This window comes from Pieris brassicae, chromosome 9 (assembly GCF_905147105.1).
Source record: "Pieris brassicae chromosome 9, ilPieBrab1.1, whole genome shotgun sequence".
NCBI lineage: Eukaryota > Metazoa > Arthropoda > Insecta > Lepidoptera > Pieridae > Pieris > Pieris brassicae.
In genome coordinates this window covers 13,780,052-13,807,826 of record NC_059673.1, presented here as the reverse complement: position 1 = coordinate 13,807,826, position 27,775 = coordinate 13,780,052, and the positions used below count along the sequence as shown (strand labels likewise).

At 32.0% G+C, this 27,775-nt stretch overlaps 1 protein-coding gene across 1 annotated transcript; it reads right to left on the bottom strand.

Moving 5' to 3' along the window:
- On the bottom strand, positions 1-27,549 carry LOC123714298 (lachesin-like). The gene is made up of 11 exons (XM_045668514.1): positions 27,397-27,549; positions 15,827-15,883; positions 10,404-10,507; positions 9,441-9,648; positions 7,888-8,043; positions 6,194-6,322; positions 4,780-4,917; positions 2,064-2,213; positions 1,422-1,496; positions 1,020-1,097; positions 1-203 (listed from the first exon to the last, which is right to left on the bottom strand). The coding sequence occupies exons 1-11, from the start codon at positions 27,467-27,469 to the stop codon at positions 115-117; spliced, it is 1,257 nt and encodes a 418-aa protein (XP_045524470.1). The 5' UTR covers positions 27,470-27,549; the 3' UTR covers positions 1-114.
- Positions 27,550-27,775: the final 226 nt, after the last annotated feature.

Below are 27,775 nucleotides of genomic sequence, written 5' to 3'. Positions count from 1 at the left end.
TGCTATTGAAGTTACAGAGTAAGCCTGCCGATGATTTAAAAAATATTAATATCTGTATTTCATAAAAACGTCTGATTCTTGCGTAAATTATCACAAAAAATTTCAAATTTTTCATCAGGATACTAAAACTATGTGATATAAACAAAACAATAGCATAAAATGAATGTTCAAATTGTGCGTCGGCGCCGAGTTCTCGTAGAAATCTGAAACAAAATATTGTTGAATAATACTTAAATCGTTGTAATTTTATTCTGTAAACATAAACACTAGATAAACAATTGACGTATCCGTTATTTATAGATTCATTTATAAATATGTGTTGGAATACAAGTTATTAAATAGGCATCATTTAATATTAAAAGGCTCATGAACTTCATGGGAAAAATTAAATATAAAAATTCAACTCCCTTAACTCAATAAATCCATAATAATTATTGTTTTAAAAAATATTACTACTAGTAATTCTTTGCTACTTTTGGAGTAAAGACTCCTGGGCCGTGGGGTTCAAGTGTGCAAGCCCTACTTAGAGATTTAAGTTGGCGCCTTTTGCACAGTAGTAGTTTATCAGCCTCCTGTGCCTGAAAATAACCGTCAAGTTTTTCGGTCTAAGGCCATTTCGGATTCCTCATGATGTTTTCATTCACCGATCGAGCGCATGTTAAATAGAAAGAAAGTCCATTGCACAGCCGGGGATTGGACCTACGACCTCAGTGGCCTTTTAGTGGACAAATTAGTGGCCAACACTCCTTATTACCGCTACATGAACAAACAATTTTTAACTTATTTTAGTTTTCTATTCATCGGTGTTTAATTATTATTACTACAATGTGTTAAGAACATTGTAAATACTTTGTGTTTTTCTAAAAAATGGTGTGAATGTTGTTGTATCATATAATGTATACATATAAAGTGTTCTATGATATTATGCGCCGATCATGGTGGGACTTGTTTTAAATTTTTATTCAAAATTATGATTCGTGTGTAAGGAAATATGTATTTTTAACTTGTAAGTTACATACCAAAGTCCCGTATTTGTCCATCAAACACCTCACCTTGGAATGTTGAGCTGATGGCTTCATTTGTTTGAACAAGTTGCCCTGTAGATTTACACTATTGTTATATTTGACATTTTGACATTACTAAGAGCAGAAAGTATTTTTATCCAAATAACCTAAACTGCACGGCAAGCTTAAAACAGTAGTCAAATGAATTCCGATTTCATTATTGAGTTTTCATCTCATGTAATTAAAATTTGCCGACACCGGAAATGACTTTGAATTTTATTAACAAGTATGCAAGCCAGCTTAATTAATTATTGCATGATATTCGCTTTTAAGTGACGTAGGATCTATTAAGCTCGATATTCACATTAATTTTTTTAGATAACTGGAATCCGCGACTGTCTGTCAAAGCAAACATACCTTTTTTCCTTATTGTTTGGTTGTCTAGTATCGGTTTCTGAGTGGTCGTAAAGGCGGACGGCGGGGCTGGTATTTCTGCAACAAATAAGAATTTATCCGTCGTAACTCTAAAATAAAGTATAAAATATTATATACATTTTATACAAGAACTTAATGCTGAAATTATATACAAACCTATGTAGATACAGATATTTTTCTATTCATTTTGACTTACAGTATCTAATATTACAATATAAACATTATTTCAGGCTTGAACTATGTAGAGATAACTTTATTAGAACTCTGATGCATTTAATAACTACTATATATAAATACAATTGGGATTTACCAAGTGTTAGTTTATCTTTAGTAAATTATTAACTTAAAACGGCTAGTTCTGTGCAGAAAAAATCAATGGTAGTACTCACATCTTCAAAGATAAAACGGTATTTATTTTCTAAAAGAACTTGTAACACTGTGATTTAAATTGAGATATGTGTATTATGTAGTTGTTAAACTATTAGATTGGTTCGGTAAGATTATAGCTGTAATTATTTTACCAAACAGAGAAGTTCGTTTCACATATAAATTTTAATATTATATTACGCAACGATGCCTTTAAAAATTAAGCAATAATAAAGAAAAACACCAAGAAATGCTTACCGTCGAGTTTAATAATGCCATCAGTTTCCCCGAGCGAGTTCTTGGCGATGCACTTGTAGAAACCGAAATCTTCTTTCGTTATATTCCGTATCTTGAGCATCATGAACTTGTTGTAGCCGCTGTCGACTGGAATCGCTTCGTATTTCCCACCTACAATTTCCATTTCTACTTCAATTATAAAATCTGAGTACAATTTTGTTGGAATAAATGTTGTTGTTGTTATATTATAATAGGGTTCACGTTTATATATATATATATATATACAGTATAGATGTGTGACCCTATATAACGACGCTGAAAGGACTGTGCATTTTATAGCGTTATAAAGAGTTGTCCTTAAATGTAGACTCCTACATATTAGTTATGGTCAACAACAGTCTACACGTGCAAGCAATCCCAATTTGTAAACAAATTTCTTAGGAAGTTCGTATGTATGCCGAAAAACGTGTTTAATGCGGGCTAGGACGATAAAACGACAAAAGAACACAGCTACGCAGTTTTAGCTAATTTTAGCTACTTAAGAAGTACTTTATTAGTTAATTGTTGATGTTATTGAGAGTGGGTGTAATGCTTTGTAGAGTAGTAGAGTATCATTGTATGGAAGACAAGCTAAACCAACCAAAGCTAATTTTTAAAGTAGTTTTGTATAAATCAGTATACACCACTGTTCCTAATAAATTTACTAAACAAAAATAATAAGATTTGTCCGTATTCACACGCACCTAATCAACTTTCTCCATCGCTCTACTGATTTACTTCTAATTGTTACGTTTTAAAACTTTAATTATAAATTGTACCTATTTTAGTAACATAACTTTTATCTAAAAGTTAACAAAAATTTTTATCAAACTAAATCGGGCGTTGTGGATTTTAAACCTAATTTTTATTTACAAAATTTAAAATTTATACAACGAATACAGTTATTTTTACGAGTATATTTTTAGCTGAGTTTAATCTATAAAGTTTCCCAAATAACATTAAATTAGTTTCACGTATTTTACAACAAACTTCGTTTGGCAAAAATAGTGAATTGCGAAATACACTTTTCCCCTCAGGCAATGACAAGGCAACAAAGTAAAAAGTTATACGTTGGATAGCCAGAGCTTTTCCTCAACATATACTTAGTCAAATATCCTGTACGCAAACGTTGTATATAATCTCCAGACAAATTGTACTTTTGATCAGTCAACTAGATTTAAAAAATTATTATTTTTAAGTATTAATATTAGGACAGTAAAGCTCTATTTTAGTAATGACTTCTCAACAACATGGTTTCGGGTTGGTGATCGTAGAAGATCATAAAAAAATAAAACAAACGTATATCTCATGCCACGAACTTCAGATATTACTAAAACCTGTCAATCTATAATGTACTAATAAGTTATATTCCGTATTTTTAATCATTACAATCTAAAGAGGCTGTATGACTTTGTTTTCACATAATGAATGCATTTTTTTCAAATTAATATAAACGTAAAATGTCTAAGTTGCTGCGAATTATTTTGCATTCAATTATAATTGATGAAGACCATCTTCATTCAGTTCACATACATTGCAGACGTACCTTCTTTGTCATTAAATATCATTCATAAAAAACATTTTACTCTAGACTACGCTTTACGAAAAACTGATCGCGCAGAAATCAAATTGCTTACGAGCAAAATATTCAGTGCTATTTTGTACAAACGTATTTAATTCACGCATGACTGCACACAATGTATTAGAAGTGCTTTTTCCTTTACAAGGAAACTATTTTCATTATCGGATAATAAATCATTGATAGAATCGTACAATGTTACATTTTGAAAGCATGTTATTTAGTACAATATGATGTATGGTATCTCTCTATTCACAACTTTAATTATGATTTTATATTGTTTGTAATTTTGTGAATTTTTGTGATCATATACATATATTAAGATGCTATTCATAAAAATATAAGAGTTTGTACAAATCCACGTCTATTTTTGTGTATGTAAATTACTTCTAAACAGACATATAAAGACTCAGTTCCAAAGATGAGTTACTCGTTGCGGTATAGCTTGTAACGCTTTCTAATCGTACGTCTTGGACGTAGTGGTTCTACGTAACGTAGCACTCAAGCCGCGTAGCATTAAAATGCTACATGAACTAGACTCTGACCATTTGAATTCGGTCCTCCTAACAGCCAAGAGAAAAGGTACAACATTATCGACTGGCAAAAGCTAGATGAGGTCCTCAAGAAACATATGACGGCCCCACGCGTTAAACGCTATCGCCTAGGTCACCAATCACATTCAAATCAAGGTCGCCGAATAGTTCCAAAGGTAACATCGTAGAAAGGCTCCCGACTGCAACCACGTCACAATTTACGTATTAAAAACGCACGTATTAAAAAAAAATATATTTTGCCGTTTGAATGCACGATAAAATTATTTAATAATATCTTATCATAATATCTAAAACTGGACTAAAAACAACACATTAACAAGATATCAATTTATGTACTGAGAAATACTATGATTAAAAAATAAAAAAAAAAAAATTTTGTCAAGTTTATTCAACAGTGCAGACAATCTTTAATTGGTCAGTATTAAAATAGTATGAGAAATTTGTTTTACTAAGGTAGAATATCTTGCCGTCATAAAAAAACATATTATACAGCTTGCATAAGTTTATCTAGGGCTACATATAACTTAGGTTTATCTCTATCATTATCGTACAGTAAAACTCTCACCGGATATTATCATATCTCCCCTATCCGTTGTCCAGTAGTTGATGGAGGAGGGATACGCCTCTGTGTGGCACTCCAGCGTTACATCCTGTCCGAGATAGGCGCCTTCAAGTTGATTCGGAATTGATAACATCGGAGGAACTATGAGAAAACTCAATTTTAGAATTTAAATATTAAAATAGGGCTAAATTACTGTAATAACACTTAATTGCTATATTAACGAAATTATTGTAACACTGTACATTATAAAAAATAGCAATGAAAAATACACAACAGACAAATTAAATATTACTTGGGCACTATTATGATAATATGACCGTTGTGTAACAGAACTTGCAAAGGAACTGCTGAAGGACTACCCAGCATGGGAGGCGGAAAGGAGACCTTTGCTAATTGTACTCCAGGGCGAGAATGCAAGACTACCAAAACGTAGTAAAATCTTTATTCAACGTAGGAAATGACGGCCCATGGATTTTTTTTACAATTACTGCGAAGTGGTTATGAACATCAAAGAAGAAGCGGAAAGGACCAGGGAGCTTTGTCCCGAAGACCATCTGCGACAGCGAAAGAAACCGCAGGGCCGTCTCGTACACGCGACGCGCTCACTAAATCCTCACCACCTAAAAAGTGCCCAAGCAGGGAAGCAGGGGTCCATGCGTTCAAAAGAAGGGATAGTGAACCGTCTCTGCAAGTACTGGAGCCGATCTCCCCTAGCTATTTGTAAAAGCGTACAGCCCGGTCTGTGAAGGATACTTGCTGTGTCAAGTATCTTCACAAACCAACAATGGGCGTGGAGAGGCAGACGCAACCGCCACAACACATGTCGGGAAGCGGATAAGGCTCTGCTGTTACCGTATTCCGCCTAAGGTGATTGTTGGTGGCGCCTTGGGATTTTAGTGGGTATGGACAATCGCGAGTCCACGTAAGCAGTCGTCGCGGTAGAGTATGCGCAATGCATTTCCCCAACTAAGAAAGAAAACCAAAGGAACTACTAAGTACGAAACTGCCTGCCTTCTTGGAGCGGGAAATTCCATTAAATTCAATAAAATATATCTTATATATATATATAAGAAAACAATTTGTTAAGTAAATGATGAGCTATAAAAAATATACAAATTATTAAATATACATATTATGGAAATAAGATCAAGTTTAATGTGGACCCAATAAATAATTCGTATTTCAATAAAATACGAATTATTATTGTATCATTCGTTAATGGATAATGGTTGTATTATATATGGACCGTTCAAAGTAACAATAAAAGAATGAATATCGTACAGAATACGATAAAATGTCCAGCTTCTAACAGATATTTTTTTCTCATTGTGTAACGAAGCTTATATCAAATTAGTTCAGAATATTACAGACATACAACTTGAGCTTCAGATAATCTTAGATTAGCGCTAATACTCACATTGAACCATGAGCATGATGCGTTTGCTAATTGAAGGTGGCACTCCATTAGATGCAATGCACAGGTATGCACCCATGTGCAGGCGAGATACCTTCGTTATCGTGAGTGTTTCACCGTCGACCACACTTACTGTCGAAGATATATTTGGTTAAATAAGATGATCTCATACAAAAATTGTGTTGCTGTGGTCTTAATGCCGAAACACCTCGACTAGAAATAGGCCGTCAATTTTATTGATTTTGTGGACATAAATTTTTACTGTATCAACGCGGGTGTTATCCCGGGATTAGCCAGTCTTGTATATATTATAAAGTGTATCGTATAAAAGACACAAATGGCATACATAAAAAGGTTTTATTTAAATATGCAGAAGTCGCTTAAAACAATATTAATTACAGTTGTAAAAGATCACAGATCACAGCGTTAACACAGTTTGACACAATGAGAAACAGATTAAAAAAATATGCTAGGACTGGTTTATGTTATGAGTAGTTTTCGATTTTTGGTACCACACTTTTATCAGACTGCTTTTATATGCCAAAATTCTCGATAATTTAAATATAAAATGGAGGAAATAATTAATATGCGTGTAATATGTTTTTTATATTACAATTATTTATACGTAACGTAAAGGTTTCGACATTGTTTTAAATCTTAGCTTTAGACGGACCGCTGTTGTTGTGGCATAAACCGACTTACATCCACATGTAAGATCAAAGGTTTAGTGTTATTTACATTCATGCGTATAGCAGTAGATGTCATAAGGTTAGTAACGATGCAAGATATTTTTAATTGTTTATTTATTTATTTACACTTCGTTACACTACAATATAAAAAATAACATAATAAAATCAAAAGGAGGAAAAAAATAAAAATGTATTAAATTACATAAGATAGGCAAGTAGTGCAAAAATACATGTTATACACATTTATTAAGACAAAACTAAACAGGAACAAAAAAAAGAAACTAAACTAAAAAGATGATACATTTAAAAATAGAAAATAAAAAGACACATAAATCATTTTTAGATACTATATAAAAGCTTTAGAATGATATATTCTTCTAGCTATCCTTTCTTAACAGGTATATAAGAGTGATTACAAATTTAATCAATTTGGTATTTCGAATAAATGTAACCATACCATATTTTATTGTTATACTCGAACATCTAAATTGGAATATCTTTATAATAAAATCTGAGACTGATCTTGAATTGGATTATCGTGATTTATGTGCAATTTTTACTTTTTGTCTTACATGTATCCAACATCAGTTTAGTTTATTTTTTGTTCCTGTTAAGTTTCTTTTTTATAACTATATGTAATTTTTAATTTTTCACTTTCTGCCTACCTTATATAATTTAATAAAAAAAATTTCTTTACTCACAGTGGTTTCCTGAAAGAGATCGCTCGAAAGCCATAAGGCCGCCAGTTGCCCTCCTTTTCATTTAATTATGTTCAATTTTTATATTGTAATGTAACGAAGTGTTAATAAATAATTAATAAAATAAATAAAATAATTTCAAATGAGATTTTAGAGCATAGCAAAAAATATATATAAAAGTCTGTAATGTTATTATTTATAGATACCTTATGACTTGTAGACAATTATTTTTCTTTTCGAGTAGGTGTTGCACTAACCCACAATTACTACGGTAAAAAACCCCGACTTAGAAGGTAACAATTTAATTTACCTGATTCTCCGTTATAATTAAAATCTTGTCCATCCTCCCGTCGCCACATCACATAGGGTTCGGGATACCCTGAGGCTCGACACACCATGGTTACATCAGCACCCTCCCTTACCACCATGTCAGTTGACGTCATGTTGTCGATGATTGATGGTGGCACTGGGAAATTGAACTAATTATAATAATGAAATATCGGCAATCAAAATTAGAACTCCCGGACTACTGGTTGTTTCGTAATACTCCAATGGGACATGGTGTCAGAAACATTTCTAAGTTTGGTATAAATCTCTTCAATGGTAAACAATTTTTTTAGTCTCGAATTAAGTAAGGAACTTAACTTAACTTTCTGAAAGTACTTCTTATAGTACTGTCAATAATTCGTTGTTTTAAAATTCTTCTTAAAAAACCTTATTACCGTTTAAAGTTCCAATGCCATAAATAACAAATGGTTAAGTTTTATACTAGAAAAACGTCATAACGATCTTAAATTTCATAATCAAAATCAATACACAATAAAGACTCAAGAAGCCATTAGAACGATGAATTCCATCGAACAGCCGTCTATGCCTTTCAATGTAGTGTTTGTGAACGCTAAAGATAATTAGGTTGCATGCAAGCGTTTAGTGCTTTCATTAAATTGCTTAACTAGATGCGAGTGTCACTTCAAGCGTGTAATTTCAATCCTTGTACTTGAAACTTTGTAAGAAAACTTTTATAATTTGAAAAGTTCCTTTTGATTCTAATTATTGTAATGACTTGGGATTCAATTACAATTACTGAAATTTTTCTTCATGTGAAATAATTAAAAGTTGCAAAAGGGAATAATATTTGTTATGTTTTGAAAGATATTAATAAACTCTATAGAAAGTCACTGACACTGTGCAATATTTAATAAAGATTTGTTGTTAAATGGAGAGAAGAAAACGGTATAGATAATCAATGACTCCTACTTATTAGTCATGGTCAACAACCATCTACACTTGCAAGCAATCCCAATTTGACAACAAAATCACGAGTTTCTTAGAAAGTTCATATGCATGTAGCCGACTGTCGAGTTTATTTCGGGCTAGGATAATAAAGCGAAAAAGAACGTACACAGTTGCGCAGTTTTTATTAATTTTAGCAAGTTGGTGAAGTTATTTAGAATGAGTGTATCTTTACTTTGCTATGTAAAGTGTATCATTATATGGAAGACAAGCTAAACCAGCCAAAGCCAGTTGATTTCGATGCTTTAGGGAGTTCTTCGTAAAATCCAGGAACGTTACGTGGAGTATACTCTGTTCCTGTTGTAACTATTGTGCTATAGCTTAAATATCCTCCAAGCTTTATGCATTATTATAGGTAAGACTTGAGTTTTAAAACGAATAAACGGATCGGTTAAAAACTATTGACTCAATATTTCCGATTTTTAATAACGTTAGTTTTAATCGGACTATTTTTTAATTAACTCCTGATCATTTTAACGTAGCTGGGCTGCACCGTCTTACATGGTCCACCTCATATATGATAACTTAGAGGGCAGGGAACTTAATTAGCGACAATAGATCTTAACATACCTACTACTTGAAGATATCCCTTTCTGGATCGCATGGGGTCAGTGTTGACTTGACACATGTACCATCCTCGATCCACTTCGTGCACGTCCTTTATATGGAGGTACCATGACCGGTGGTCATTGTATGAGAGACTGATGCGAGGATTCTGAGTTATGATGTTATGGTGGATACTTAGAATTGTTTGAGTGTCCATACGGACCCACGCCACCTAAAATAGATTTTTTTAATATATAAAAGATAATAAAGTTTCAAGTCTTACATTTTAGATAGATGATTTTGTAAAAAATGCAGTAGATTTAATATTATGTATGATGTAGTAAACTTTAATAAATAAATAAACCCAAGATTTTATAGCTTCACAGTCCATACTAAATATAGTCGGGGTCTCTGGAGATATACAGAAACATACTCCTTGTAAACGCAATTACAAGCTTTATCAATGATTTTAATTAAAAAAAACCAACATTTAGTATGAAGTATTTTCAAAAACGCAGGAATATTAATTTGTATAACACTGCAAAAATAACCGCACTGCTTTTTCTATTAGTAATTAATCTAAAAACTGTTTTAATAGTCACACTTTACTTCATTTATTATATATCTGTGGCCATATGTCAGAATATAATGCGTGAAAACAGATGCGTCAAATAACGCTCTGTTTTCTATTGCGATATTTCTTGTATCGAATTAGTCGGGATAAATCTTACTTTTTAATCATATTACTTTACTTAATAGTAATACTAATCCCGACATTTGTGTATTCTACTTTCATGAAGTTATGGTAGTATCTTGTTTTAGGAGTGGTAGAGTTTTACCTTGTTGGCGCGGAACAAGACTTATTATTAAATTCGGTATGTCTGTTGGAAGTTACACAGTAATTTGGTTCATGTAGAAACAATTCAAGACAAGTGACATCGTAAATGGTTGATTTGTGTGTACCACACCATAATGATAAAATAATACCTTAAATCCTCTCAAATTATCGACGACGCAAGCAAGCAATGCATCTCTGCCAACAGTTACGGTAACGTTTGGTATTGGCTCTGCAAATCTCGGGTACATGGACTCTGTAAAAATACATATGAATTACACTAGACGAAAACATGTTTACTTAAAGAAACCTAGGAATATGGAAAGTATGTATTCATAATACATATTCAGATTGAAAGGGATTTATCTGTTGTATTGTCTAAATGTTATTTGATGCTAATAAAAATGCTTATTCAATATTATAATTATTACTACTGTTATTAATTATTGTTATTGTATTTTTTAGTTATTATTGTTTTTTTTTATTAAAGTGAAACTTCTTTATCGGCGTTGGAAAAAAATTTAACGTCACAATTTTGAGTTACGCGACACATTTTTCCGTTACGTATTTTTCTTGCAATACAATTATTGATTCGAAGAGATTCGAAGCTAAGAATAACAAAAAATATAATAACGATAACAATGATAGTAATAAATCTATTACACTTTATGTAATAATCTTAGTAGTGATAAGGTAAAATGAAATAATTGTGTTATTTGTATTCATGTATGTGATAATAAAAGTCTTTTGTTAAACTTTATATCATTTTATTTTATTTAACCAATTTCTGTAAATCTGTGGTTTTCCCTTGCCAGCTATTTTTTAATATAATTAATGTAATATTTATGATATCATATTTTCGTGTATAAATAAATGCCTACACGTTGTTTTAGAACTTAATAAATAAAGTTGAACTTATACCGATTTTTATAATCATTACTAACTGACTAAAATATACTTTAGTAATAGCAAAACTCGTGTGATTCCAAACTTAAACGGCAACCTGCACATTAACGATTTGTCTTGTCTAGTAATTAACTATGATTGTTTTGTGTTTACTGTCAAACTAATTTACCCTGACAATGTCCACAGAAAATATTAAAATATTAAAACAGTAATATTTATACCATATAAGTGAACTTAAAGCGCAAGGTGCATAATGCACATCCACGATTTGTCTTGTCTACTAGGAACAGATGTGGCATCCCGATTGACATCGGCACGTCGATTTCATCACTCGAGTTTACCGTCAAAAATGGAGCAAATACCTTCACAACAACGGTGCCATCGTGTCTGCGTGGGGTGCGTGATTTATGTCCGACCCACCTCGACAAATAGCGGTTTGTCGTTGTATCACTCTTTTGCTCGGAATAATATATCACGTTTAAAACTCTCAATATAGGAGCCCTTTAAAAGCGTTGCGAGGTATGTAATTTACATACAACTGTGCGAAATGTATTTTTGCGGCCTGAGTTTTTGCTACGTATTTTTATACTTTGGTACCGTTTCACGCCATCTCATAATTGAATAAATTTATATGGATCTAAACTTTACGCTATGTATTTTAGTTGATATATTTTATTGTATTATATTGTTATAACCGTTTTTGAAATAGTATAATAAATTGTATCACGTATTGTAATGTGATCACGGATAGCCTAGTGACACCTCGACAAAATCTTCTATGTTTTGACCTACTGTTTTTGAGTTAAATATGTTTGAATGTAAAACTAAAATATTCCTACTTGAACACTGTATATATATATTGGGAATTTTCATGCTCAATGTGTTATTTCCTATGAATAAGTGTTAAAATCGTGTTATTTCCGCACAACACTCAACTGCCTCTATCACGCAAGTAATCTAAGCGAACAATTTGTCGCCGAACAATCACTCGTTTTTACACTGGAAATGGTTATTTGAATGGTTAATGGCTTGTATTTATTCTCGTAACTGGAATTTTACATACCGTTACGAAAATGCAATCATTGCATCTTTTAGTATGTATGATAACGATCATGTCGCGTGAAGCTTAAATGTCAAATTATTTGCCTTCGATTTTATTGCACTTATCGATTGGTGAGTACCAGTTTTATTTATGACTTTAAATATAACTTCCATTACTCTATATCGTGGTCAGTAGTCTGTTAAGTATTCGAAACGTATACCTTATGTAGGAGCAGTGTTGGCCTAGTGGCTACAGCGTGCGACTCTCATCTCTGAGGTCGTAGGTTCGATCCCCGGCTGTGCACCAATGGAGTTTCTTTCTATGTGCGCATTTAACATTAGCTCAAACGGTGAAGGAAAACATCGTGAGGAAACCGGCTTGCCTGAGACCCAAAAAAGTCGACGGCGTGTGTCAGGCACAGAAGGCTGATCACCTACTTGCCTATTCGATTTACAAATGATCATGAAACAGAAACAGAAATCTGAGGCCTAGACCCAGACTTATAAAGGCCGTAGCGCCATTGATTTAATATTATTATTTTTTACACCTTATGTATACAGTAGTAACACGGCGTCAAGTATATTTTATATATATTCATATGTAACAATAATCAATAAAATAATACTGGGCCCTGTGGCAGAGTACCCTTAACGCTGGCAGCATTACCTCGTTGTATTGTAATGTTTGTAGGCTGTATAGCAATAGTTTTTAATTGGGGCAGTTGAGCTTGTCCCTCATGTCCTCTCTCCTCTGCAAGAGTATGTACTCCAAAGAGAGTAAAATCGTTAGTAAATATCACTCATAATGTTTGTGACCTTTTATATGTATTAGTAGGTATATACTTATTTTTTGTTTTAAGTTTATATTGTTATTGTAAGACGACATCACTTATTCTCTTAAATTAAACAGTGCACTTCAAAGAAAACACTTTTTTAACGGATTGAAGCTATGTATAAACGTATAATTATTTTACATATTTTAAAAAAAACCGACGTTTCGCGTGCTGTACAGCGTGCGTGAAAGACAGAAGGTGTTAAATGTCATAAAATATCACAGCTGTAGAGAAAGTTCTATTAAATGTATTTATTTCCCCGGAGTTGATATCGACTAAAAGATGAAGGTTTTTTGGAGGTATGACTAACGGATTTTTTTATCTTGAGATTTTAATTTGGATCTTATCGTATCCCAGGTGTTTGATAATTTAGTGCACTTTATTTACTTTAAAATTATTATTAAAGTTAGTCCTGTAAATCTTTTTTGTGCTTCACTGTGTATAGTAGGTGTTCCAGGTTATTTCTATAAATAAATTTGGGCTTATAACGATTAGGACTGCATTATTGGTTCACACTACAAGATGTCTAATTAATAAAGACTTTTATTCTGATAGTAAAGTATTTACAATTAATCTATCTCTATAATATCTAGCTTCTCATCCGCTTGCCAAGTGGCAAAGTCTTCCCCCCCCTCTTCTTCGTTTGCGAATATCGTCCCATCACTTATGTGGTCGTCCTCTTTGTCCCACGCTTTCCGTAACATGAAGACCGTTCAGTTAGATAACTGGACCAGTTCTACTACCTTTTTTAACTTGCCCAGTCCACTTATATTTCAGCTTCGAATGTCTGTTCCTCTTGTATACTGTCTAAGACCCTGGTTTCTCTTCTAATCAGTTTCTCTTATTCCAACCAAAATTAATATTTATTAATAACTTTGTTGCAAACAATGAAATAATATTAAGGACAACGGGCGATAACTATACTAAGACAGTTTTTGTATTATGCGATGGGCATAAACTGTTTTGTCACACAAAAAAATTTTTTTTAATAATAATTGAAAAGCTTATTTAATTCAATTATAAAATAATCGCGACCGATTGTCTTAAACCAAGTTAAGTTGTTAAGCCGTAATTTATACATACTTAACGTCGTATATATCAAAGATATATTGTGGAGGCGCTAATTAGAGAGAATTACAACTGTAGCAACAGCGCCATTGGAATAATTAATGTTGAGAAATAACAGCTGTACAAGCTCGTATGGTAACCGAAGTCGAATGACAAATAGTTTCTTTAATTCGCTGGTTCTATTAATTTTATGTTTAATTTGTCGTACGAAGCTTTTAATGGGTCTTTGTAAAACTTGAAAACCTCGCTCTTTATGGATTTATAATTTTTAACATTTATTTATAATACACTATAAGAAAACTTAATTAAATTTGAAAACCACTCTGTTTTGTTGTAATATAGGATTTGTGTGCTGCGATATCGCGATCTATTCGATTCGAGGAAGTTGCCTGGATCTGGCTAGCGCATCGCCTGATTCTCACGTCATTTTCACACTGATATAAGTGTTTGTTTGTTGGTTTTTTTCTATGAAAACTGGCTTGAGGTTCCTCTCATGTTAAGTGATAGTGTTGAGTATTTTGAGTTTGAGAGCATAAATAAAGTACAATCGCATCAGTCTTGTAAATAATTTATTCCTTTAACTTATGGTATTTGTTGATAAACTACTGGTTAAACTGTTTAATCATTGACCTGTCAGTCCATCTATTATTAATTTATTTATATCAAATAAATTGTTCAAGTCTTTGACAAATGCAAGATAGTTATAATAGTAATAATAGTTTTGATTATGGTTATATATTGCGTACACTGCTTATGTATACACTGGGTTTACTCAGTATACCAGTGTATACATAGCACCAACCTGCTGTTACTATAAAAAATCCGGTAAAATATTTTCATGTATTTACAATATGTAATCATGAAAACGATAATATTTTTGAAAAATATAAATTAAAATAGTTCGTTGGGAAGCCGTTATGATACATGTGTACCCACACGTTCTACAATCGTAATATATTTGTTGGGTACAAAACTTTAACGACATTTGACTTAATAAGTAGTCAAACAGGAAATTATTTTGTGTATAATTGTGGGTACAATTACGCACAACGGACCTAATGAGAGTCTAAGTGCGGAAACGGAGTCCACCAACCTTTAACCTGTGGGTACAATTAGTATTTTTAAAGTGAAACTTCTTTAGGCGCATGAGGGATTTTTTTTTTACAAATGAAACGTTTTTGTCGAAGAAAAGTTAGAGAGCGATTGAGACCGATTGAGAGAGAGTGAGATATAGCGAACGTGGCATCACGGATAGTGCCATAGTGCGAGAGGTGGGAGAGAGCTATAGTGAGAAAGATTGATAGTAAGGGAGATCGAGAAAAAATAAACGCTATTGGTTGATGTATTCGTTTATTAGTTACATATTAGAACTTTAGATGGCAATTTTGTCGCATAACGTCTTGTGCAGTAAACGCAGATTTTTTATTTATTTATTATTATATATCATTAGCACGTATACAGTGTGTAATAAGTGTGAATATAGATATACGAATACATGGTCATATACTGTTTCATGATCATCTATACGGGCTTTTACCTTATATATTAATTTACAAAGAAGTTTCACTTCTCATATGTGTATTTTGAACGCACACACTTTTTTATTTTATAGTTGTATACGCTTACTTTCACGTTTATATCTGGAGAAATAACTGATACTTCAACAGAATAAAGACAAATTGTTTATTACCTTAATTATGTAGCATTAAATTATATGTTATACATACCATCGGGCACTTCAATGGGTGCGACTGATACGACATTCTGTCCCGGAATCTCTCGACCTGAAATAATAATATGACTTAACTATGAACATAATATTGCTCTTCACACCTATACTTAGTTAAAAAATTTAAAAATTCTACATTACATATTGTTAGATGGTAGCTCATTGTAAAACAAATAATAAACAGTAAATCGTATTTATGGTTTATTACTAAATGGACGTAATTATCTAGATAGAGAAATAAAAAAAATTGATTGACTTGGCAGCCATATCGCGCTATATACAATCTGTAACTTATTTTTGTACTCAGAATCATAACCACGTAAAGGTGCGTCTAGTTACTACATCAAAATAAATAATTCGTCAAATATATTTTATATTCCTCTAGTAAATTTATTTATTTTTAGTAAAAAAAACATAAATTCGTCAACTATTTAGGTTATTGAACTGCTTTATCGGCGTTGGAAAAAATACCGTCACATTTCTCCGTTACGCGCTATCTTTTTCTTGTCCCTACCACGTTTGATTCGAAGCCATTAATAACAAAAATATAAAATAACGATAGATATGATAGTAATAATTCCATTACAATTAATGAAATTCTGTAATAATCTTAGTAGACAGTAGTAAGGTAAATTGAATAATTGCATTATTTGTAATCATGTCTATGATAATAAAAGCCTTATGTTAAACTTAGATATAATTAAACTTTATTTAACCATTTTCTGTAAAGTTGCATATAGTAGATCAATTTTCAAAAAATATCGTCATAAAGAATTTTCACGTGTGTACACTAGTACACGTACACATTTATTTATTATTACATTTAAAGTAATACATACCTACACAAAGAAAAAAATAACACTACCATAACAGTAAAATAAAAGTTAAAATTACAAGATGCCTTTTTTCCAACACTAGAAACAGAAAGCAAACCGTTTGTCAGTTCACTCAACCAACATAAAGAACGTCAGGTAATAAATAAAAATATTTTAGCACGCTCAAGACATTCTTAATGGCCATTCTCTCTATGTACCGCACTATGATCTATGTTAGAAAATTAATCAAATCAATTGTCAATAAAAAAAAATTATATTAAATATAAACAAATCAGCAGTTTATCTACTAGACATTTAATCCTTATAAAAACCAGTAACGCCTAGATCTGACCACAGATTTCTATATCTTTATGATTTGTCCTTTTTAAGTTAACGCCGGTTTCCTTTCGCTGTTTTTCGTAACTATGCGAGTGAGAAGTTATTAGAAAAGAGAAAGAAAAGTGATTCGAACGCAAAACCTGAAGCTGATTAAGTTATCTGTTAAAACAATAGAATGGAGATCAGTCTATTAAACTAATAATTGTTCTTAACATATAACAATATCGTGTAAAGTTATGGACAATAATAACCCTAGTACGAAACTTTAGTACGCCGTTAAAAGTTTAAGTTTTAATTGCCGCTAGAAACGACTATAGCTTGTAAATGCTTTATGACGATATATGTGGAAACTAAGTTATACTCACTTTTTATGAGGCGTACTTAACATAAAATCGAATATTTATGGTTTATATTGTAGTTTTCTTTTTAAATGTAGCTAAGAGGCTGTATAAGTATATAAATTGAACTTAATATTCACATACTTTTAGAGAAAACACTTTTTAACGGATTGAAGCTATGTATAGCTATAAACTTATAATTTTTTAACTTTTAAAATTTTCCCGACGTTTCGCGTGCTTTACAGCGCGCGTGGTCACGGTGACTGAAGCCAAAAGGTGTTGAATGTTAAAAAGAGAAGAGAGAAAGTTATATTATCTGTATTTATTTCCCTGGAGTTGATATCGACTAAAAGATGAAGGGTTTTTGCAGAAATAACTCACGGTGTCCTCTATTTTCGCGGATTTTTTATATAAAGTATTATATCCAAATTAAAATCTCAAAATAAACAATCCAATAAAATCCGTTCTTAATTAGAGCTTACGTTTTTCATTATTTTTTTTTTAAATTAGCTCGAGTAGAAATTGAGCTCTGCGGACTGCGGAGGCGGGTTCATTGCTTTTAGTCATGACGGATGATGATTGATGAATGAGATGTCAGCCACCATAAGTAGTAATGAGTCTTGTATCTGCAATATTTATATGTCATTTGTTTCCTATTATAGGCTATTTGATAAGATTTTAAAAACTATTTCAGGTTATTCAATAATGTGAAGATTTTTCTATAAAACCTATATATTTCTTAAATATATTAAATACTGGTTATTAAAATAGAAATTAAAAATTATTTAATTTGAATAACCCGCCAAAACTCCATTCTGTTCAATATGGCGTCGCTCCAGTGTTTATTACGTTCCATGCTAGTTACAAACGTAAACTTTTTGGGCGTCAGCTATCATTAGGACATTATTTACAGGCAGTCGTCATCGTCAATTCCTGTGTCCGTTTTGTGTAACGAGACTAATACATTAATTATTTACAAATTATTTTACTCCATAAAGCTTAAAGCATATAACTCCAAATAAGTTTGTCACACAATCAAATAGCGCATTAAAAAAAGATAATTTTTGTATGACATTCCTGTTTCCAAAGGATAATGCTAGTGTTAGATTTAGATTGACATTATTTTTCACACATAATTCGCAAACCAGCGTCAATTAATTAATGGGTTGGTGGAACTTTTTTTACGAAATATAACTTATAATGATTGCTTAAATGTTATAAATAAATTAAGAGTGCAAAGAAAACACTAAGGCGTCTAACCTTGGCCTGTAAAACTACACCACAGTACAAATTTGTAGCTCCTTATAAACTTAAAGAATTATCAAAATACAAATCAGTACAAACACGAAACGAAAACATTACAACAAACAGAGGGAGAATAATCTTTAAAAAATTACCGTAAAAAATAATACCCAAGAAATTTCGGGTGTTATTTTAACCAACCTTAAAATAAGCATTTTTGTACATTTCTACTAAACGAAGCCATACTCCTTAGCGAATTAAATATGTAAATGTAAGCAATCAGGAGAAGCCTCAAACATATTTCCTGTTACCTTGAGACCTATAAAGGGTTCGGTAAACCACATTTTTTTTAAACTTATAAAATAATACCACAGTTTGTTACTGCATTACGGTTATCGTGAAATAACTAAGCTGCGACCCGTATAGAACGTCAATAAAACCTTAAATCTATTTCAAACAATCAAACATTTTTTCCGTATGAAATTTAATATATTTGATAGCGCTCATGATGAGATTGTGACTTGTGATACATATTAGAATGCGTACTTAACTTTTCTTTATGTTTTATACTGTTAATAACTGTTTCGAATATTTGATGTGGCTTAATTTTGTTTGCACAAGCAAACGTGTAAAACGCAAAACGTTTTTTGTCTATTCATAATTTAAAAAATTATCCATATCTATGGACATGGTCATAAGCATGATTTTTTGTCTTCGTTTTGTATATGTTTAATTTGTATTGTTAATTATTTGTATGTGTTAATATACTTACAGTAGGTCGATCAACTCTATATATATTAAAACCTTTGTTATAATTTACGCAAACTATTTGAAATTTAAATGTATTTGCAAGTCTGTTTTCAATGACATATTGTTACATTATCGATTGTTTACGTAATGCCGAGAACTCTTTGTTTTGCGTTGCATAAATTGCAGAAAAAAATATCTATGCATACTTCATCTATGTTTTTTTATGTAAGTTTCATATGCATACTTCATCTATGTACATTTCGAGTTTAAAAACTATTCGAAATTTAAACAAATTTGCAAGTCGGTTTTCAATGACATTGTAAGTTTATTGATTGTTTACGTAATGACGAGAAACCATTAATTGGTTTTGTATATTTGGCGTATTAAATAGGATCGCTTTTTGCATTAAGTATACCATTATGGGTAGCGTTGACAGGTCTCTTCGTGAGCCCGACAGGATTGTTCCATTATCGACGAACAGATGAATAATTGACACACACAAGTATGTTCAACCGTGTTCACACTATCGAGCGCTTTTTACACCTACGTTGAGAGATTTAGTGTTTCATAGGGAAGTGGAAAAAATGGATTTTGTTCCGGTTTTAGAATGGCTTTGATAGCGTTGGCTATTTTGGGTTGCATTGAATATTATTTTTAGCTGTCAAAACATATGAAATGTGTTTTCTATTTGTTGGAATTCGTTAAAAGCTATACTTCAACATGAAAAAGCTTTATTTTGGTACAATTGAGAAATGTGATTATCTACAATAATCACATTATAATTAAATAAGTGTTATACAACTAAAAAGTATGTTTGCTTAAATTTAAACATTTATACAAACAATTTTAATATTTAATATTGTCCATTGGAACTCATAAATTCGTAAAAGTTGTTTTAAATTCAGAAATAAATTATTATAAATTCCGTGGAGGTTTCATATAAAATATTATCAATATATATATATATATATATATATTGAGAGGTTTTTTTTACTTTTCCTGCATCACCTGCTTTACATACAAGTGCTGGAACGTGACAAATGTGTGGTACTTTATTTTATTTTCTGGTCTCAAACATGATTACAGTTATAAAAATGAGGACAATAAAACTAGTTTGGACAAAAAAATTAGACAACATAAAAAGGCGCAGTGCTAACCAGATTTTTGCAACTTCGTCCCAATCAAGGTGTCCGTAATATCGCAGCATACTTCCGAGAGGACTTTTTGTATCAAAGAAGTCGCATGGATCAACGGATCATCGAATATACAATATCAAGACAGATACAATAATTGCTATAATTAGGTAGGATTTTTTTTTAATTAAATACATTTCTGATTATCAAGAATATATATTGCACAAAATATGACATATATAAGAATTGGGTGATAAGGACGGAAGAATAGTTGTATTAAAATTATTATAATTTAAAAAGTCAAACCATGTACTAAAAAGATTAAACAATGCAACCTACCCCAATGTACATACACACACCACATACGATTTATTTTAAATTTAGAAATCTCAACATAAGAGTAGAATCGTGGACTTAAATAGCAATTCATTTAGGATCACAAAATGTTCACAAATATATATATATATATACGAAAAAACACCCATGAGTGTGAATGGCAGTACTTTGTCGAACTCGTAAAACACCATATGCCTGGGTAAGAATCAAGACTTACGAACTATTACTCCCGTATGTCAAAATCCAATAGATTTTTGACCATACATAGACTGCGGATCTTGTTGCACTCTCCAACGCAAGGGGGTGTTTAGGCCCATTCGGGTGGTGTGAAGGTTCATGCCCTGCTAATACTGGGTTGTACGGGTGTGGTCTATTTAGTTTCCGCAGCAGCGCTGCAGGGATGACGTTATCTTTTTTTTTCGAATTCGTAACGTACCCACGCCACGAGTACGTGGTTATGTGGAACTCTCTTCTGTGCTTACCCACTCAAACCTACAGCTCCACCAGTCTTGCACGTAATGAGCCCTTGAAACTAAAGTCTTCCATGGCCATAAATGATGTGGCCCTTGGCACTGCTATGGCCATACTAGCATCGGCCAATTCGCCCTGATTTGAAGAGCTGGGGGAGGCGATGGCTGTATGTAATGATGTTGCATAACGTCACCACGACCTTCATTTATATTATATGACCTACCTGTAACTTATTAAATATACATTATTGTCTTTAATAAGGACTTGAATACCGCCTGTAAGTTTACTTACTGTCGACTCAAAGCCCCTAAGTAAACATCTATAAGTGAATTGGCAATATCTTAAACTGATGTCATTAAGGTGATTTCTTATTACTTAATGGGCAAATTTATAGGTAATCTATCATTGTTTGGCGTTTATGAAATATTACTGAACGAATTTCGTTCAAGTCGAAACAAATTAAAATTGTTAAGTGTATAATTTTTTTTTCATTATGAATTATCTATTAATTACTTAAGATGTTATTTGGAATATGGTGTAATGGTTGTCTTATAAACATTTCGTAAAACAAAAAAGCTTGGCGCTTAAAAAAAGTGGCGGACAGTTTATTGCCAGTTCTTCTCGTCCGTTCTACGCTCTTGAGAAATAGCAGTAAATGTAAAATTAGAAGCATTTAGCATTTAATATGTATTTCTTTATTGACGTTCATAAGTGTACATTGTGTTACCTAAATGAGTAAATGATTTCAAATTGATTGAATTTGAAATATTAAAAGACGTAATTAAGTTATATGTAAATATATTTTAAGCAATGTATAATTCAGTTTGATATGGAAGAGCTGGGAACCCTGACACAGGTATTTTTTACTTAAAAAGGTTCCCAAATCTTACACATTGTAATGCAATTGTACTTAAAATGAATAAACGCATTTTTATTTTATTATATTAGGTTCTTACATATGAAATTGGCGTTTTGTATGAGAGGAACAAAAAGTCGAATATTTTTAAATATAATATATTTAATTATTCAAAGTATGAACCATTGTTTTCTATGCACTTTTGCCATCTCATAGGTAGTTCATTGATCCCTTTACTAAAAAACCAGTCGGACGGGAATCAATAAAATCTGTGAAGGCCATTTAGACTGCCCCATCAGAGTTAATTTTTTTCCCTTGCAAGAAGTTGTCCAAATTTCGAAAAAAATGGTAACCTGTTTGAGCAAGGTCCGGGGAGTACGGAGGATGTCTTAGACATTCCAATTGAAGCTCTTCTAATTTGGTAGCCGTCTGTTGTGCAGTGTGTGGTCTAGCGTTGTCGTGAAATAGCAGTGGCGTGGAGCGATTGACCAGCCTAGTTTGTTTAACCGCTAGCTTTTCCATCATGGTATGCAATTGCTAACAATAGACATCAGCCGTAATAGTCTGGACAGATTTGAGAAAACTGCAATGAACAATACCGGCACTAGTCCACCAAACGCTTACAAGTAACTTTTTTGGGGTTAATTTTCGCTTGGGGCAGGATTTGGCTGGCTGGCCAGGATCGTCGTAGGATTATCGTAAAGAATCCATTTTTCATCACAGGTTTCATCATCATTCGGTTTAAAATACCTTCATTATTGTGCCGGTTCAGTAATGTAACGCAGCAGTCGACGCGCGTTTGCCGGTTTGCTTCAGTCAATTCGTGAGGTACCCACCATTCAAGCTTTTTAATCTTCCCAATTTGCTTCAAGTGAATTAAAACAGTTTTATCCGCTTCCACAATAGCCTTCAATACTTCATTATCAACTTGAGTCTCAGGCCGTCCACGGGGCCCGGGCCGGGGCCGAAATTTCCAGAACGAAAACGTTGGAACCAAGAACTGTGTTTTCTTTTGCAATATGACCGTCATACACATCATTCACCCTTCGAGTCGTTTCCGCAGGTTCCGGCGGAACTCGTACTCCATAATATTTTACCCATTTTGTAAAATGAGTGACGCAAACAGAAAAAAAACAGAAGAAAAAAACAAATGAATGACGGTCATCGAAGCACAAATACATGAGTAAATAGCTGTACAAATTTGAATTTAGAATTCCTTACCAAAGAGGAGAACATCGTGATTAAAGTGGCCAGTACGAAATACGCCAATTTCATATGTAAGGACCTAATATTTGTCACCAACAAATAAATCACTTCACCGAGGCTTATGTGATAATTTAATTTTTTTTTATTTCGAATGTAATTGTATTTTCAAAATATAATTTAATCATGTAGATAAGTTTATATGCCCTTATCAACGTTAGTAAATAATAATAGTTCTTAATTCGGTCACTCTTTTAAACCGCCAAAGTTTTTACAAAATATTTGTAAGCACCATTACATCGTACTTGTCGTCACATATTGAAACAGTTAATTATTGAGATTAAATATAAAATAATCGCAGCAAAGCGCAATTAAATAGAAGCATAGGTTTGGGAACAACACACAAACATAGTATCAAGATGAATTGAGGCATAGAATAATGCTTTGCACCACATCCTTTATGCAGACATATAAATACTTCATGCTAATAGTAACGTATATTTTTCCTATGCACTTAATTTGACCTAGCTTTGATGGACTATAATAGCGACTTGATATTTACGGTTATTGCACTCATTATATTCTTTAGTCAGTAGTTTTTTCTATTAAAAGAATGATGTAAATGTTTTTAATTTTATTATTACAACCAATACCACTTTTAGTTTTTTATTAACATAGACTATAAATAATAGACAAAATTATATGGATGCAATTTCACAAACTTAACCCTTAGTTACGCAGATAGTACTACTTTAATTCTATACAAATAAATAAACTAGGATTACAACTGTTTTCATCATGTTACTATAAGGCATGTGTGGTTCAACATTCTGACATACGCCACTAGTTGTTTTCGTTGTATTTTACATTCACAGTAAATGTTTGATTATGTTCTTAATTCTATACTGAGAATTATACTATTATTTTATTTACAAGTTAATACACCCTAGGACAATATAGTCTAACTTAAAACTAATTTATTAATAAGGATTTAACATAAGATATTGTGTACTAACAATAAAAGTTATTATTTCCGTTACGTGAAACTTAGTAATTGAAATTAATACTTGTGAGTAGTTTCCTTAACCGTTAGTTAAACGGGGATTAGCGTTAAAAGATGTTTGATAAACCATATAATTGCGGGGTATACGCTGCACGCAGCTTGGTAGGTTTCATTGAGTTCAAGCTCTTGGTAATGGTAATAATATCAATTACAATTAATATCTCAAATAATCGCTTAATTTCCATGAAATTATTTCATTTAAGAACCCAAATAGAGTAGTTATATCGAAAAGATACTGGAATGAAATTATTATCATTTAGTTTGACATAACAGTTATACCACAACAATTTGTATTTTTAACATAGCAAAAATATTAGTAAAGCGCCTTTATAAGATGAATTGATTGACAATGCAATACTATTAAGAAAACACTTTTTAAACGGATTGAAGCTATGTAAATTGTAACAAAAGACAATACAATACTATTTGTAGTAGTAGTACTAACAGATACTTCTGTATTTAACTTAAACATTTGTATTTGTTTGATCGAAACAATAATACTAGTGATGTTATGAAATTAGTTACAGATAATTGTTAATTACGAGTCAATCTTCATTATTTAAATAAACTGAGTTTTATAGTAGTAGAAATATGTATTATTGTAGATATATGTAAATATTATGTATCAATATGACACACACTAACGTAAATAACGATATTAATTGAATTTAATATGATGAAGCATTAAATTTAATAAATATATGATAATTAAAGTAATAAATTTAAAACATATTTGATTCCGATATTCCAAATTAGAATTCTTCTCCTTTGAAGTTGGTTAGGAATAATTAAGCATTATCAAAGATATTAATTAAATGAAGGAGCGGGTCAAACAAATTTGCTTTACATTACGTAAAATTAAGCAACGAGTTATAATGCTGTTTATTTTACTGAAGTATTGAAATCACTATAGCATTTTAATATTAATAGACGAAAATACAGTTAAGGATCCATGGAAGTTAAATCTTAGTTCCCTTAAGCTAATAGTTGTTGCTTGAAGGTTAGCAGTTACTAACACTGTGTAGATTTAAATCATAAATCTATATGGAAGTTATAAATGGTTAACTCTATGATTTCTTAGTTTAGTCCTTATATAACTAGGCCATCGACAATTTAAACACACGATTGTCAACCCTAAGATTCCATATGAAAATATATAATATTGCCTCAGGGCCATAGCTAAGGATTATTCTTTTCTTATATGCCCAAAGCACTCCCGCAATGAAGTGATGCAAATATTCTATTTGGAATAATGTAGGTTAAGTTTGCAAGATTAAATAAATAAACGACATTTAATAAGTACGAGTGGTTTGCCCATGGAGCACATACCTAGTACGAATATATAAAACACAAATGCGGCTACGAAAACTAGCAATATTATATAAATGTCTTATCGCTTTTCGTTGTGGAATATTTACAAGGTTCTTTGAGCGGCTTACGACGAATAACATCCTATAAAACTGAATATCGAAGTTTTGGGCCACAACGCGTTCTTGCGACAATTTACCTAATAATTTATGAGTTTGGTAGTGGTAAATATTGAGATTTATTTAACAATTTTATTTAAAATAGTATGCATTCAAAGGTATTTTATTTAAGTAAGTTATTGTATTATATTTCGTGACAGTTCTAAAGGATACACTAACCAATTTAAAACATTTTCGTATTACAATTTTACAACACTCGTTCAGTTTTATAACTGGTAATTATATACATCTCTTATTTAATAAATAATTTAAAATACTGAAATACGTTAAACGTTCTAATCGAATCGAACGACTTATAACAAGTGAAAGTAATAAAGAAATCCATTAAAAATTATTTACGTTGACGTACATAATAATTAAATGTAAATAAAGTATTCCATGGAAAAAGAGACAAAATAAATAAAAAGATAGTGTTTATATTTAAAACAAACAAAAGTTTTAAACTCAACTCTGACAGGAGAAATTCGTAGCGACAAATGTAGCAGTGCTACGCGTAAAAAGTGCACAAATCCGCTTGAAACTACTAGTAAGGTTGTGAGTACTAAACCTCTTATTAGCCTAAGTCAAAATATAATATTCACGATACCCTTGAACAGAACATACAATTTATTCCATATTTAAACTTTTACTTCCCATCGATTTGTATTGACCACCTATATAATATTTGGAGGTCTATGCTACTGGGGTCCAGGCTTAGAATCCCGAAATAATAATAATTTACACGATAAACAGGCCTTTTGACTAAGCAATTAAAAAAAGCTCAAAGAAACAATCCGGGAGTTGTAGTACGGCTTTAGGATACCCTCAAAATTTTTCAAGTGTTTTTATTTACAACGTCTTACATCCATAACTGTCTTGGAGATACCAGCGGATATCCGTAGATGAGTCACCCAAGCGACCCCTGTCCGTTTTGTTTGCGATTCTTCCCCTTGTTAAGTGAATTATGTTAAAGAAATACGAGAGCTTCTTATCTCAAACCCTCTGAATAAATTTAGCTTTTGAAGAATCTCGGCGCGGTTAAGTGCGTCATCTCTGTTATGATTTAATTCAAATTTATTCTTATCATTCAAAAGTTTTCCCCAATTAAATAAACTTATAAATTCATAGTAATAGCAATCTGCCTTTCACGAGACGTCATGAAATGTTTATCGAATTCAACTGGGAGAACGAAATCGTAGTTAAAATATACCTTATGGCGATTTATTCCATTAATTTACATTTATTTCAAGCTCGTTACTCCAGTTAGTGAATGTTAATTTATCAAGTACGTTGTGAAATAATATTCCTAAAGGCATCTTAGTAAAATAATTATATATAATTTATCAAAATACAATTGATTTGTTTAACTGCGATTCAACAGATTTAAATAGATTATTAGGGAAATTGTATTCTCTATTCAATTGATTCAAGTATACTATAGGTATTTTATTAAGGTTATTGCTAGGCCAGTATTATTATAGACAATATGAATAAGAAATAGTATAATTTTCAAATCGAAGAAACTTTGACGCCTCAAATACACTACGTTCACTTACCTGTCGTACTGCAAGCTGTTAACGCTATCCATATAACACCGTATACATTTAAAAAAAGAGTCATTTTATACATAAATTGAATTATTATTATGAAACTTCACGAATTACGTTGACGCGTGAAAAGTCCGCTACGAGCAGCGAGCGTGCCATCGCGAGGCGGTCGACGGAAGCACTGGCGCGGGGTGGACTGACAACCCCATTCAGATAAACAAGGGTGAGAAAACTGGGTACACGCAGACAAACCGTCTCGCTAGCCTTTATAGCTGCCGAATTATGGCATAATAAAATAAGACAAAAGACGAATAACCGAGAAACGTTCCGCGCAGCCACGAGACGGCTCGCTGTCAAATATGCATAATCCGAATACACTTGAATAAAG